We start from the raw sequence: 14,383 nt of genomic DNA, 5'->3' as shown, positions 1-14,383 counted from the left end.
GTCTAGTCGTAGTATATATATATATATATATATATATATATATAGACGAAATCAAGCTAGGAAACAAAATAGAGAAAAAAACGAGCTGGTACGTGTAGGGGAATGTACAAACAACTTTCGTTTCTGCCGCGGCCTGTGGGGTGGTTCTGTCTTCCTTGGATAGGCACGGTGTAAACGTCAGCAGGTTGCGCACGGGAAATGGCCCTGCTGCTGCAACAACAAACGAGCAGATGCGAGAAAAAAAAATGGCAAGTGTGCGGCGAGGGAAGAGAAGAAAGAAGACAGTGGAATCAGAAGGGAGAAACAAACAATCAATAGGAGAAAAGAGAGAGAAATTATTTTGATGTTCTGCGTGCGTGGCGCACGAGTAACGCAGCCGTGCATCTCTCTTCCTTTGCTTTGTTTTCTCATTTTTTTTTTAGTTGAAACAGCGCCCCATCATCGCCCACGTCCAACACTCCTATTTTGATCGAATCGCGCATCGCTGTGCGCCCTCGACGGGAGCCGAAGAGAGAGAGAAAAAGAAGGGGAGGGTGCTGTGGTGTGCTCTACGGGCCGGTACGCCGCCATTTCATTTCAAACAGCAAAGAGGAAAGGAGAAACGAATAGCAACGGTCATTTGAATTACGGAGTAGAGCGGTGCGCTCCAACTGAACACTTGTTTAAGAAAGGAGGAAAAAAGGGAACTTGTCGCTACTGCTGCTGCTGCTTGCTTGTTGGATCGTTAATAAGTGAAGTTTCTCTCTCTCCCTCTTCCTCTGTGTGTGTATGTGTGTGGAGTTCTCGTGGGTTTACGTCTCATCCGCACAGGACAACAACGAACACAATGCGCACATCTTGTCGACGCAGACACAGGGGCAGTGAAAGAGAGAGAGAGAGAATCGAATAGGCTCTTCGAAGACGAACGGCACCACGAAGCTCTCGCCACCCCTCTCCTCTCTCCTCTCTGCGGAGGGGATTTTAGCGTTGGTAGACGGGCGATGGGGAGATAATAATAAAAAAGAAGATATGGAAATAGCGTGCAATCCAGAAAAACAAACAAAAGGAAAGGCGCATGAAGAAGTGAAAGGATGCTTAACACAACGAAGCAGAACAATAGGGAAGAAAAACATATATATATATATATAATAGTGACGGGAAGCGAGGGAACACACACATATATTATCTACTTGGGTGACCTTCTCAGTCCGTCACGGCGACGCCGCGCGCATTCAAAACCATCTCATCCGCCAGCAGCCTGAACATGTCCTTTGAAAAGTAGTGGCCCATGTGGGGGAAGATGACCAGCTTCGACCCGTTGATGCACTCCGCCAGGTGCCGGGCGTGCCGCACGGGGATGGTCGGGTCCCTTCCCCCGTGCAACACCACCACCGGAATGTGCGACGCCGTCGGCGGCAACAGCGACGATGGGGTACCGGTGACCCGCTGGGGGCCCTCGACGCGGTTCAGCTGCGTCCTCAACAGCTCGCTGCGATCGGGCGAGCGGACGATGGCGGCGAGGTGGCGACCCGCGCCGTCGTGGTAGTTCGAGCGCACCACGTCCCACCACATGCCGATGCGAAACTCGTGCTCGTAGAACTTCATATCTCCCGCCATCGCTTTATAAAGACGTACGCGGTAGTCCAGCACACACTGGACGTCGTCCGGCGACTCCGGTCCGTCCAGCATGTTGATCAGCATCCCGGGCTTCGGCCACGGCGCCCCCGTTGAGGTGGAATGCAAGCACAAGGAGGCGACTACTTCGGGGTGGTGCAACGCCACCAGCTGTGCGATCATGCCACCCATCGAGCAGCCGACAATGTGCGCCTTCTTAATGTTGAGTGTGCGCAGCAGCCCCACGGCGTCGTCAGCCATGTCATCCAACGTGTACGCCAACGGTACCTCGCCGAGGGAGGCCCAGGCTGGCAGAGCCAAACGAAGAATGTTCGGTGCCGGGTACCCATCAAAGTGCGTTGACAGCCCCAGGTCGCGGTTGTCGTAACGGACCACGTAAAAGCCCTTGTCGGCGATGTAGCGACAGAACCGTGTGTCCCAGTAAGTGCCGGGGCTGCTGAGGCCCATGATGAGCAGCATGCACGGGTTGCGTGGATCGCCGAAGGTGTTGTAGCATATGGTGATATCTTTTTGGGTCGTGCGGCAGCGGCCGATCTCCGCAAACTCATCTTTGGGGGCCATAGTGAAGATGGAGTCCAGCTCGGCGAGCACTTCAGGTGGCAACACGGCCTTCTTCTTCTCGAAGGGCTGCTCCGGCGCCATCATGGATGTCATTGTCAGACCCGAAGTTAGCGGTTCACCTTCTCTGCTCTTTGCGAAGTAAAAAGTCTGTCAGCGAGTCACGTAGCACAGCTTTCATGGTAGGTGACACGGTGAACTCTGCGATATGGAGCTGATTTTTTTTTCTCTTTCTTCCTTTCTAGTTAAGTACGTGGTAACTGTGGCCTGCAAGTTGGAGTTTGTTGTTGTTGTAGAACAGGTAGAAGAGAGACGTCACGCAAAGCAGTTAGAGCAAAGATCGCGAGCACAACATCTGCGGGTCGGAGAACGCCTCGCAGCGACCAACAAAAAGGAAAGCGGGCGCGTTGGCCTTTTTCAACAGTTCAAGCTCCAACACTGTGTTGGACACTCGTGCCGCATCGTTGCAGGAGCAGCCCACACGCGAATCAGACCTCAAGAGAGAACACCAAAAAGGCTCTCTACGGCGTTACCCGACAGCGCCACATGTTTTTTTCTTTCTTTCTTGGTTTCATTTGCATGCACTGACAATCTTCCTTTCTTCTTCTTCACGTCAGATAATTGCGCTGCGCGCGGGGTCGCTAAATAGTAAACGAAATAATAGTATTAACAACAAAAGCAGGCGGATGTGTGCGTCGCTTACTTGCTTTCTTTCCGCCATTCCCTCTTGACGGAGTTCTCAATGAGCTGTCAACGGCCTCACAGCTTCGACGCAACCGCCGGCCTCGCCGCGCTCTTCTTCTTTTTCGCAGCCGCGGCAGCAGCAGCCACCGCCGCCTTCCGGGCAGGCGACCGCGACGCCGCCTCTCCCACGCGGATGTTATCACGGATGAGTCGCACGTAGGTGTCCCTCAAGGCGGGAATCAGCGTGTGGCCCATGCCCTCCATCACGTACAGGCGGCTGCCTCGGATGATAGACGCGAGGTGCTTCGCATTCCCAGCCGGCACCAGCGGATCACGATCGCCTTGGATAATAATCGTTGGCACGTACAACGGAGCGGAAGCGGCGACGTGAGACGGAATTGGCGGGTTACTGCCACCGACTGGCGTTGTCTCGCGCGCCCCTCCCGGAGGGACACTCGTGATGCAGCGCTGCAGATCTTCGTCACGGCTCGGCGCGTTCAGCAGCGCCAGGAACTGCCGCGGGCCGCCGTTCACGTAGAGGCTACGACGAAAGACCCGCGTCATCTGCCGCTGGGCGGCGGCGCGGTCAAATGCGTACTTCTTCGTGTCCCCCGCTAACCTCTCCAGCAGCTTCGAAAAGCTGGCCGCGTACACCTCCACCCGCTCCGCGTCCCGCTCGGCACACAGCCGCTGGCGCTCCTCCGCGTTGGCTGCGCCGGCGATCCGCGCCGCGTACTTGGCAGACGTGGACTTGGGCATCAGCGCAATGAAGCTCATCATATCGCGCAGAGAGGGCCACTGGGTGTGCGGGGAGTTCGTGTGCGTCGACAGCAGCGACAGCGACAGCACCCGCTCTGGGTGGCTGATGGCCATGCACTGGATAACCGTTCCACCCATCGACGTACCCACCAGGTGGCAGGCGGCGATGCGCAGCGCATCCAACAAGCCGAACGCGTCGGCCGCCATGTCCATCAGCGTGTACACCTCCGGTATGGTCCGCTTGCCGGGTCGCAGCACCGCATAGGCAAAGCGCATGTAACTCGTTGACCCGTGCGAGACGGTCTTCCCAGCGGTGTCGTCGTCGAAGTGGGTGCTGCAACCCACGTCGCGGTTGTCGTAGCGGACGACAAAGAACGGCCCCGCGAGGGCGAGGGTCGTGCACCACCGATCGTCCCAGAAGAGCGCGGGGGAGGCGAGGCCGACAACCAGCAGCACACACGGGTCGCGGGAGGAGCCAAAGGTGTTGTAGCACAGTCGCACACCGCGCCCGGTGCTGCCGCAGCGGCCGACGTCGGCGAACTGATCGCGGGGCCGCAGTGGGGCGTGCGCAGCACGTGGCTGATCTCGCGGTGTGGTAGAAGAAGAAGGGGGTGGCATCGCTGAAGGAGTAAACCGCCGTGCGGGTGGCGTCGCTATCCGGCCGTCTCTCTTCTTTCCTTTCCTGCCGCGTGTGAGGAGTGAGTTCAGAGTGCGCAGCGGCTGTTTGCCTTCACGTTTTACTGCTATTTGAAATGGCGATACGTATCGAGCGAACCGCCCACCATGAAATGAATCAGTTGTGCTTTTCCTTTTCGTGGGTGGCTTTCCAATAAGAATAATAGGCGGACTACACTGCGGCGCAGGCGGTCGGTACATGAGCCCGACGGCATACATTCAAAAGCCCCAAATGAATGTCAGATTTAATAATAAAAAAGGAGGTGAAAGGGAGAAGAAAAGGAGAAGATGCTTGTTTGTTTATCTTCCATCCTCAAGGAATCACCGCTAGAAGAAAACGGCGCGGTACCAACCCGGAAGAGAGTCAGCGATGGTGAGGTCGGCGGTCTTCCTTCAATTTGAATAAGGGCGTTGTCATTTCGCAGAGCAGGAATGTGCGAACGGTGTTAAAGAGACGGCGAACAAACGCGCCCGTCCCACCCGAAGTCCGTGTTGCCCGCTTGACGTGCGATTGGGCGTATTACAAAACTAAAAGGGTAAACAGTGTGCAGTAATAAGGAAAAAAAGAAAGGAGATGCAGAAGCGGTCATGCAGCCAGCTGAATTCGTCCTCACCGCTCTCGACACACGTGTTTCTTCCGCCACGATTACAGGGTGTGTGTGGGTGTGTGTACATCACAGGAGTGGCGGAGAAACGCATCTGCGTTGTCTTCTCTTCTCCTTTCCTTTCGTTTAAGATTAATGCAGCTGCACCGCGTTGAAGGATTAATAAAAGAATACTCACGCGCACTGACTCAACAGAAATATACCTGGGAAGCAACCTTTGCAATATATATATATATTCCTTTCCATAAACCACACCCCACACAGGCCCGCATTGGACGTCGTCGAACACGACCACAGCTGCGGCACAACGACACACGTTTCCATTTCTCACCGAGTACTAAAAGCTATGAAAAAGAAAAGTGGCGAGTGAGAGAAAGAGACAGAGAAAAGGAAAACAGCGTCAACAACAGACGAACGACAACAACAAACAACGCAGCACAAAGTTCGAACGCAGGCGAAGAAAGAAAGAAAAAGAAAAGGCTGTCTTTAAGAAGTTTCTTTTGATTACGGCCACCGCAGCGCGGGTGCCACGCCTATGTACACCGGAGCACCATGAAAATAATAAACTGGAAGGAAAGAAAACGCGAAGAAAAAGCCATCACGCAAGACAAACAGAAGAAGCGACGCATCGCTCAACATGACGGGGGGAAAAGGAAGAAGAAGAGGAAGAAAACTGCTTCGTGAGAGTTATGCTAAACGATTGGATTTGTTTTCCTTTCCTTTTCGCGCGAAGGAAGGCAACGCCATAAGACACATAGATACATATATGCGCGTGTGTGACGGTGCGAGGGCGAAGGTGGAAAACGCAAAAAACCGGCTCCCTTTACGCGCCCGCCACCATGCAGAGGAACAGCACCACTTCTTTTCTGCTTTGCTTTCTACAGTCACCCCGACGGCACCGCGTCCGTGAAGGGCATCGCGACGCCCAGAACAGAAGGAAAAAAGAAAAGCACACAGCAGGAAACCTTCACTGGAAGTTCTACCCAGCAAAAACAATACATAGATATATATAAAAAAGGGGGTGGAAGAGATAAGAGGAATGGACAGGGAGACGTAACAACAGAACAGAGAAATAAAAGGACAAAGCCTCTAGAGATTCACATATATGAGAAAACTGTAAAAAAAAAATAGAGAGAGATTACCGCCGCCGCCGCCGCGAACTGTCGTTGGTGCAGCAGGACCTGATGTTGCCGAATAATAATAATTTTCTTATCTTTTCAATGGTCTGCGTTGAATTTCCAAACGAGCAAAAAAGAACAATTCTTCCGTTTTCGACCTCGTGTTGGCTCCTATCCACGCACGCAGAACTCCGCGCCGGCACCGCGTGCGTGGAAGGACTCTGAAAAGGGAGAAGACACAACAAAACAAGAACAAAAACGACAGCGCAGGGAAAGCTTTCTTTTAGCGTTGACTTCAAGGGAGGGAGAAAAAAAGGAAAGGAAAGGGTAAGAATACGATGAAAGCAACGATGCCGCAGACCACACCGTCGCGCGCAGAGAAAGAACCGTATCTCGAAGCCTTCGTGCACGTTCCAACATCGCCACCGCTGCACAGCTCACCGGTGGAGCAATACAACAAGAAGGGAGCGAAGCGGAGGAGGGAGGGGAAGGAGGGAACGGCGAGGGACAACGAGGACCAACGAAGTGCATACTGGAGACACACGCACAACTAAATAACAATAACAATAAAACTGTGTGTGGGGAAAAAAAAATCAGAAACTCACGCCTGTTCATTGACGATGTGGGTGACGCGCTGACGACGACAAATAGAAACTTTGAGAGGAGGGAAAGAGAGCCGCGACGGTCGGAAAACGGAGGGGAAAGAAGTCAGCTTGCGGCCTCTAAGGCGGGGAAACAGAAGACAGATAGAAACAGATATAGAGAACATGTTATTTAAAAACATATATATATATATATGAAGTACTGCTCTTGTTCACATACAGCCATCAATCCAATTATTTTCTTTCTCTCCTTGAGCTACACAAGAAGGAGACAGACAGACAGAAAGAAAAAGAAAAAGAAAAGCTCACACGGTGTTGCGCACTGTGATCCATTTTTTAAAAGCTAAAATACATACGATTCGTACTCTCCCATAAATCAAAAGACAGTAGAAGAGAACAGCGAAGAGCATCGACCACTGAAACAAAAAGACAGCAGAAATAAGTATCAATAAAATAAAACAGGCGAGTTCATCACGTCGGCACAAGTCACAAACATTGAGGCACAACGACAGTCAGCAAAAAAAAATTGAGGAAAAGCAGGGGAAAATAAAGGCGCGCTTAAATATATTGAAGCACATCGGGGTAAGAGAGAAAGTAGGAGTAAGAGACACAACTGAAGCAAAAAAAAACAGCCGCGATCAACGCCGACTGCAGCTGCTCCGATGAGGTACTTGGTTACACTGAAGAAAGAAAGATGAGGAAGAGGTAAAAAAAAAAAAGAGGTGCGGAGCGCTGAAACCATTGAAAAAAGAAAAGCCAAAAAAAAAATGGGTTTGCACAAAAGAGATGGCAGACGCCTCAGCTACACGCAGTCGCGAGTCTTTGTAACTAATTGGTTTTTGGGGGGAGGGTCTTCTCACGCGCGTGAGATGCGTCGGTGTTCTCCGACAAGACAGATCAGTGTCAGCTTCGCTGCTTCCTCGTTTAAAGACTATTTGCTTTCTTTTCTTTCTTTTTCACCAAGCGAAAGGAAGCAATAAAAGATATAGAAGATTTATACTTTGATACACCGAACGATTTTCATATATACATGCATTATTCAACGTTATCCCATGAAAGCTTAGATGTACGTCTTGGGCACGCTTTCCGTTGGGTCGGCCAGCATGTCCTCCGCGTCCGCCACCATCAGCTCGAGCTTCTCCAGCTGACGCTGCATCATCATGCGCTGTCGCGGATCCTTCGCCTTCTCCAGGTCCTCGCGGATTTTCGGGATTGTGCTGGTGCCGTAGCTGACGAAGGCGCGTGTGCTGCCCACCTTTGGCCGCCGCGTCTCCGTCTTGGAGAAGCGCTGCAGCGTTGCTAAGTAATTAAACACCTCCTCATCCCTCACCGCGCACGAGAAGAGGGCCGTGGAGTGGACGGAGCGGTGGAGGGCGGAGTAGAAGAGCGCGCGGGGCTCGGCGGGGTTTTTGTCGAGGATGCGGTTGTAGTGGATGACGCCGTCGCCCACCCCGCTGGCGAAGATGGACGAGACAAGGACGTCCGGCTTGCCCGGCGACGGCGAGGTCTTCACCTGCTTCAGCACACAGGTGCAGAGCACGATACCGTGCTCCTCGACCATCGCACTGCACTGCTGCTGGGCGCGGTAGAGCGAGGACTCGAGCACCTCGTTGAACTCACCGGCATCCTCTACACAGACGTACACCATGCCGTTCGCGACATTACCGAAGAGCGGGCTCTCCGCCACCGTCAGCGTCACGAAGCGCTGCGGCTCGTCTGCCAGCAAGTCCATCACCTGATCATCCTGGAGGAGACAGACGGACATGGTGAACTCAAATGTGGTGGAAGCCAGCTTGCCGAAGGTACCTTTTACGACCGACTTCAACGCTAACCAGGTGAACCACTCCGTGGGGCGGGCGGACGTCATGCCCGCATCTGCCATGATCATGCCGACGTTGCAGCCATACACGAAGTTGTCGCGTATTTCCTCTAACGAGTCGCTCAGCAGCTCCACGTCCGTTGCGCGATTCGCAAAGATGACGTCGCGCATGTCGTACTTCTGCACCTCCTCCGCGCCAGGCTTCTCCACCCGCACCGTCCGCCCGTCCACCTCGATCGCCTTGTTTGTGCCCGCCGACGTGTCCAGCACAATCGACGCCTTCACCGTGTTCGTCAGCGACGGGTCACGCGCGCGGGCGTTGTTCTTGCCGAGGGTGCCGGTGTCGCCTTCCTTCTTGTATGTGGAGCCGTCCGCCACCTCGCCAACGTCTTTGTTCTTGAAGTACATTCCCACCCGCTTCTCACTCGCCTTGCGGGTTAGGTTTGACAGGCTGTTCTTGCGCCCGAGGACCATCGACTGGCCCTCCTCTACCACCGTGTTTTCTGAGGTGCCCTTCGGCGGAGCGGCACTCGGATCTCCCTCGAGACCACCACCACCGTTGCCGTTGCCGTTCGCCAGACGTCGCTGCATCATCATCTGCTGTGCCTGCGGTGTCATGACGCCCTGTCCTACGGGCCGCTGACTCATTCGGCCGTCAATGCCGCTAATCGTCATGGTCATGCCGGCCGGCGGACCCATCGGACCCATCGGGCCTACCATCCCCATCGGGAGGTTTCGTCGACCTTGCTGCTGCTGCTGCTGCTGCTGCTGCTGCTGCTGTAGGGGAGCGCAGGTCATCGGCCCCCCAAAAGCGCCCCCATTCGGGTTCACGCTATCCATGCAGTTATTATTGTGGCTGTAAAACTGGCCTGCAATGGAGTAGCTGCGCTGCAGGGACGTGGAGCTGTCCTGGCGGGTCAGCGTGGCAGGAGACATTCCCGCACTGCTGTCCGCGCCTCTCGGCACCGCACGGCCGCCACCACCGCTAGCAAAGTCGTGCGACGAGGAAGCCCTGCTGGCGATGCTGTTCATCGACATATTAGGCCCCAAACCCGTCGCACCGTGCTGCACGCTACCCTGCGAGAAACTGGGCTGCCGAAAGCTGCCGAAGCTGTAGGTGCTGCCCGCCGCGCTGTTCCGCCGGCTCAGCTGCTGCGGCTGACCGGCCGGCCCGGCATTTACCGGGCCCATAAAACTGTCGTGCCGCAGACTGCCGTAGCCGCTGTTGCTGCGCATCATCGGGATACCGCCAGCACCGCCTCCACCGCCAAGGCTCATCTGCGAGTTGCCGTAGTAGTCGAAGTTCAGTCCGCTGTTCATGCGGTGCAGGCTGCCCGCGCCGGCCGAGGAGAAGCTTCCGCCGGACTGGAAAGGGTTCGACGCGGAGCCAAAGCTGTTGAAGCGCGGGACGACCCCTGCGTATCCGCCACCGCCGCCGCCCTGTAAGGAGCTATTGCTGCGCATGCCAAGCCCCGCCCCGCCAAAGTTGTTTTGGTTGTGCATCATCATGAAGCTGGGACTGCGGCTGATCTGATGCAGAGCGCCGCCGGTGTTGCCGTTGATGACGCCGCCGCCAGCGTTAGCCGCTGCCGCTGCGCCACCGCCAGAAACAGCAGGGCCGTTCATCATGCCTGGAGTAGGAGGAGGAACGCCCATTGGACCCCGCAGGCGGGCCTGCATGTGAAGGGGTTGCTGGGGTGATTGCTGCGTCACGGGACCGCCTCCGTAGTTGCCCACCATACCGGGGCTCATGCCGTAGTACCCACCGTACATGGTGTGGCTCCAACTACAGATGTGTGTGTGTGTGTGTGAGTACGCTGTCTGGTCGTCTGTAAACTGAGGGTTTTACTGGTGGTGCTATTCTTTATTTATCTTTCTTCTGCCGGAGTGTATGTGTGCTTGTGTGTGTGGGTCAGAAGTAATGCTGTAACCCACACTGTCGTTGCTTGGATCGGTTGCTGCTGCAGATGCCGTGTGTCTATCTCGGGATGCGTCACCTCACCAGGTGCCACCTCTTGTTCTTTTCCCCTCGACGTCGTTCGTTCGTGTAGTAGGCGCTGTCGCACGTTGCTGTCACCATCCACTCTCCGTGCACCGTCGGTTTCGGACACCCGCAGGCATCCCCGTTCACCAAAGCAAAATAAAAGGAATGAAGAAGTGCAAGAGGAAGAATGAAAGGGCCGTCAGGGCAGCGTGTGTGTGGGAGAGGGCGGTGAAGAGCAGCATGCATCGCCCCATTGAGTGCACTCCACTCTGCTCCGGTACACCAAAACTGTGAAGGAGAGATCGATTTTTCCTCTCTCAGATCGGGAAAAAGAGCGCCGACGTCGCTGACGCCGCATCACCTTCGCATGTGTACTTCACGTTGCTTCACCGCGCGAGAGAAGTAGAAGAAACCAACGCGGTGGAACCTGCATATTATTTCAACTGTGTTTGCTGTTTGTTATTAGTTTTCCATTTGCGTTCAGCTGTAAGGGGGGGAGGGGCGGAGGGCTGCGTCAGAGCGTTCCGTCGAGGCGACGAAGCGATAGAAAGAGAAAATACGAAATAGAAACGGGCGAAAAAAAAGGGGGGCGGCGAAAAGCGGGCGGGTGGATCTTCCGGCAAAAATTGCCAGACTCGTTCGAAAGCCCCAAAAGTGAGGGGGAGGGGGAACAACGAGCTGAAAAACAGCACCGCCATTCTCCCTCATCTACCAACACGCGCCTCTCGCCTCTTTCACAGTCCGTGAGGGAAACAAAAGAGAGACGTGTACGCGCTTCTCGTCTCCGCTGCGAATAGCGGACGCCTTTCTTCGTTTTCCTGCTCCTGCAAGCTGCGCGGTACATCGTCTTATCTTCGTTGCCTTTTGGAAAGGAAAAACCGGAGTTGGAGCCGTTACCCAAAAAAGAAAAAGAGAAGAAAAAAGGGAGAGAGAGGAGGGAGAGAGAGAGAAGCCTGAAACCAACGTGAGAGAACAATTCCCACAATAACAATGAAGAAGCAGAAGAAGATAAATGTATATATATAGACGATGAAGCACCGATGGGAAACACTGTGTATACAGAATTCACACCACCACAGCCACAAGAGGGGAGGGGAAAAGAAAACAAAAACAAATAGAAGAAGATAGTTACGAGAAAGAACCAGTAAAGCACGGAGAACAAGAAACAAACCACCTCTACTCTGCATCGCTGCGGCAAACGCCGCAGCTTTACTATATATATAAATACAAAACGAAAACAGATGCGTGTCTGTGCGTGCACATACCACGATTTCTTTCCTTCTCAATTTCTCGTTCCTCTTTCGGACGATTTTTTTTGGTTTGGAGGGTTCGTCATTTTCTTTTTCCTTCTCTTATCTTTTCTCCATCACACTTTGTGGTCGCCGTTTAGCGTAAGAAGGAAGAAGAGATATTCAAAAAAAAAAGTTTTTTGCTTAGGAAATACTATGTCTTGATTCCATGCCTTGAATGAACACCGCTGCCGCCGGAAAGAGAAAGGGATGAGGGAAACAGAAGAAGATGTACGTGTGAAACCTCGAGAGAGAGAGAACTAACTAAAAAGCACGTAACAGCGGAAAAAATAACTTCGTCGATCACGATGATGAGAACCAAAAACACCAGCAAAATTAAAAGAGAGAGGGGGGAAGAAGAAAGAAACGGAATCAAGACATGCGCGTATTGATCAAACTGCTTTCAAAACGATAATAATAATAACGCTAGCAAGGCTGCCAAATGTTTTAGTTTGAAGCCGATCTTTTGTTTGTTTGTATGCAAAAGCAGATCACCACAAAAAAAAACCTGTCGATGTCGCGCCTTCTTGGATTCCGGTCTGTCTTCTTTCTTCTTCTTTTGTTGTAATCCACGTTGGTCCTCAGAGGAAATTGAATCCTTCAACACGAAATACATGAGGAGTGGTGCGGAACGGTTCGTAGCATAGTCCAGGTTATCTTTTTCTTCTCAAAAAAAAAAGAGGGAGGAGGAAACACGGTCTTTGCAGCTTGTCATGAGTTCGCCTTCCCAACCGTTTTCGCTCTTGCATCGTACTCATTCTCGATGTGTGTGTGTGTGGGTGTGTGCGTGTCTTGTCTCCTCCTTCTCCTTGTTCTGACTCCCCCCCCCCTTCAATCTCCTCTCTTGAGTGGAAATGAAAAAAAAGGGGGGGCAACACAACAGAGAAAGGAGTCTTCATTTTTTTTAACTTAACAAAGACACAAATCACAACAAGAGCGGATTGAAACGTTGAAGCAGCGGGGAAGTTACGCAACCAAAACAAACGCAGAATATAAAAGAGAATAAAAATAGAAATAAAAGGAAAATGAGAAATAGAGAGACAGGTGCCGTCGTGTGTGTGTTTTTCTTCTCTCTACCGTAATTGTTTACTCGCTTTCATGCAGATGTGTTTTATCGTGGATTCCTTTTTGTTTTGGTTATTGCAGCAAATATGGAGGTGGGGAAAGAAAAAAGAAGAGAAAGAAATGTTTGTGCGTGTGCGGAGAGGTACCGTTTTCCCCTCGTCTTTGTTTGCTTGCTTGTTTGTATTTGAGGAAGGGAGGGGGGGGGGGAAGAGTCACGCTGGGACGTTCGTAACATGAAAAGCAAGCACGGCCACAAGAGACGGCTAAAGGTACAATGGAAACGAGGAAAGAAATGGTTTTCAAAAACAGAGAATAGCAATAATCAAAAAAAGAACGGTGCGTTTTCGAAGTCCGCGTACTGCTCCACGACGGCTCCCGAATAAAAATGAGATAAATAAAGCGAGTTCTCTCTCTCCTTTTTGTGCTGCTCCGATGAGAAGACACGCCTCTCTCCCCTTTCTCCCTCGCCATCCTTCACTCGCGTGTTGCGACGGACAGCCCCCGCTTGTCCAAACGAAGCGCTACTGAGAAAAACCAAGAAAGCACGGAGAAGAGGGAGAGAGGAAAGCAAGGGTGTGTGATTGCTTGGCCATCACAGCCAGTCCCTTTCCCATTTCCTCTCACTTCGGCGTGTCAGAAGCACGATGGTGGAGAGAAGAACTTTACGAGCCCGTAAAGTAGATCGATCGTCGAAACCAATATAAAACTAGACTTGAAGTAGATTTTTAAAAAGGCATTTCGAAAGCGAGAAGGCTATAAAAAGCGTTTACTGTTCCTGCTCTCCAACGACTACGCTGGGTCATCGTGCAGGTTGCTGTTTCTCTTTCTTCCTCTCTTTCGCTCATTCGGTCGTCTGTGCGACGCCGTATTCCCTTGCTTTCACTGCAGCGTCAGAGCTGTGAAGGGGCGCCACGTGCACATCGCCGTTACAGTGGTGCGAAGCACGGTATTCGCGGCGCCGGCTGTCCTGCCGCTACGCAAATAGCGGGGCGACAGCACGGGCCCTGCAGAAGCAGCAGCAAAAAAAAAAACCGAAAAGGCGAAACGAGCGAGCTCACGGGTGCACGACAGGGAGGGGGCAGCACGCCGTGGAGGGAGAGTGTACAACGGAGGAACCACCAATGCGAGCGCGGTATTTGGGATGGCGGTTGGCGAAACCCGTGAGACGCAGGTGCAAAAAATAAAATAAACAAATAAAAGAGGAAGATCGAACGTAAACTAAGAAAACGGGAGGGTGAAAAAAAAAAGGTGTTTGCATTTTTTTTTAAGTATTTAATCATGACGCCGGTGTGTAACGTTCTGCACGGAGGAGGTGGAAATCCGCCTGGGAGGAAGTCACCACTGTTCAGGTACGCTGCGCATCTCTCTTTGGCTGGCACAGACAGCTGCTACTTGGTGTGTGTGTGTGTGTGTAGATCACGTTGCGCTGTGTTCCGGAAGACGCAAGGGAGGTCGTGGCGCCTGCAGTGTCCGATTTCATGGGCATGCAGTGGGCGTTGATTGCCTCGCAGAGCGCTAGGCGAAGAAAAACGGCAACACACGTGCGCATGCGTGTTCACACCCAAGTGAATTGGCAGAGCGCACGTGCCACCTTGAAGGGATCGCGCGCGA

At 52.8% G+C, this 14,383-nt stretch overlaps 3 protein-coding genes across 3 annotated transcripts; all 3 read right to left on the bottom strand.

The window, feature by feature from the left end:
* Positions 1 to 1,182: 1,182 nt before the first annotated feature.
* On the bottom strand, positions 1,183 to 2,441 carry ABB37_07984 (putative mitochondrial hydrolase-like protein; the record flags this gene model as incomplete). The annotated part of the gene is made up of 1 exon (XM_015806809.1): positions 1,183 to 2,441. The coding sequence occupies exon 1, from the start codon at positions 2,266 to 2,268 to the stop codon at positions 1,183 to 1,185; it is 1,086 nt and encodes a 361-aa protein (XP_015654680.1). The 5' UTR covers positions 2,269 to 2,441.
* Positions 2,442 to 2,931: 490 nt separating this feature from the next.
* On the bottom strand, positions 2,932 to 4,469 carry ABB37_07983 (hydrolase-like protein; the record flags this gene model as incomplete). The annotated part of the gene is made up of 1 exon (XM_015806808.1): positions 2,932 to 4,469. The coding sequence occupies exon 1, from the start codon at positions 4,231 to 4,233 to the stop codon at positions 2,932 to 2,934; it is 1,302 nt and encodes a 433-aa protein (XP_015654679.1). The 5' UTR covers positions 4,234 to 4,469.
* A 3,206-nt stretch (positions 4,470 to 7,675) lies between these two features.
* On the bottom strand, positions 7,676 to 10,506 carry ABB37_07982 (hypothetical protein; the record flags this gene model as incomplete). The annotated part of the gene is made up of 1 exon (XM_015806807.1): positions 7,676 to 10,506. Exon 1 carries the CDS (start codon positions 10,205 to 10,207, stop codon positions 7,676 to 7,678), a length of 2,532 nt encoding a protein of 843 aa, XP_015654678.1. The 5' UTR covers positions 10,208 to 10,506.
* Between the last annotated feature and the right edge of the window lie 3,877 nt (positions 10,507 to 14,383).

Source organism: Leptomonas pyrrhocoris (assembly GCF_001293395.1).
Source record: "Leptomonas pyrrhocoris isolate H10 chromosome Unknown, whole genome shotgun sequence".
Classification (NCBI taxonomy): domain Eukaryota; phylum Euglenozoa; class Kinetoplastea; order Trypanosomatida; family Trypanosomatidae; genus Leptomonas; species Leptomonas pyrrhocoris.
Note: the sequence above shows the minus strand (reverse complement) of the source record. Positions and strands in the feature narration are given on the sequence as shown.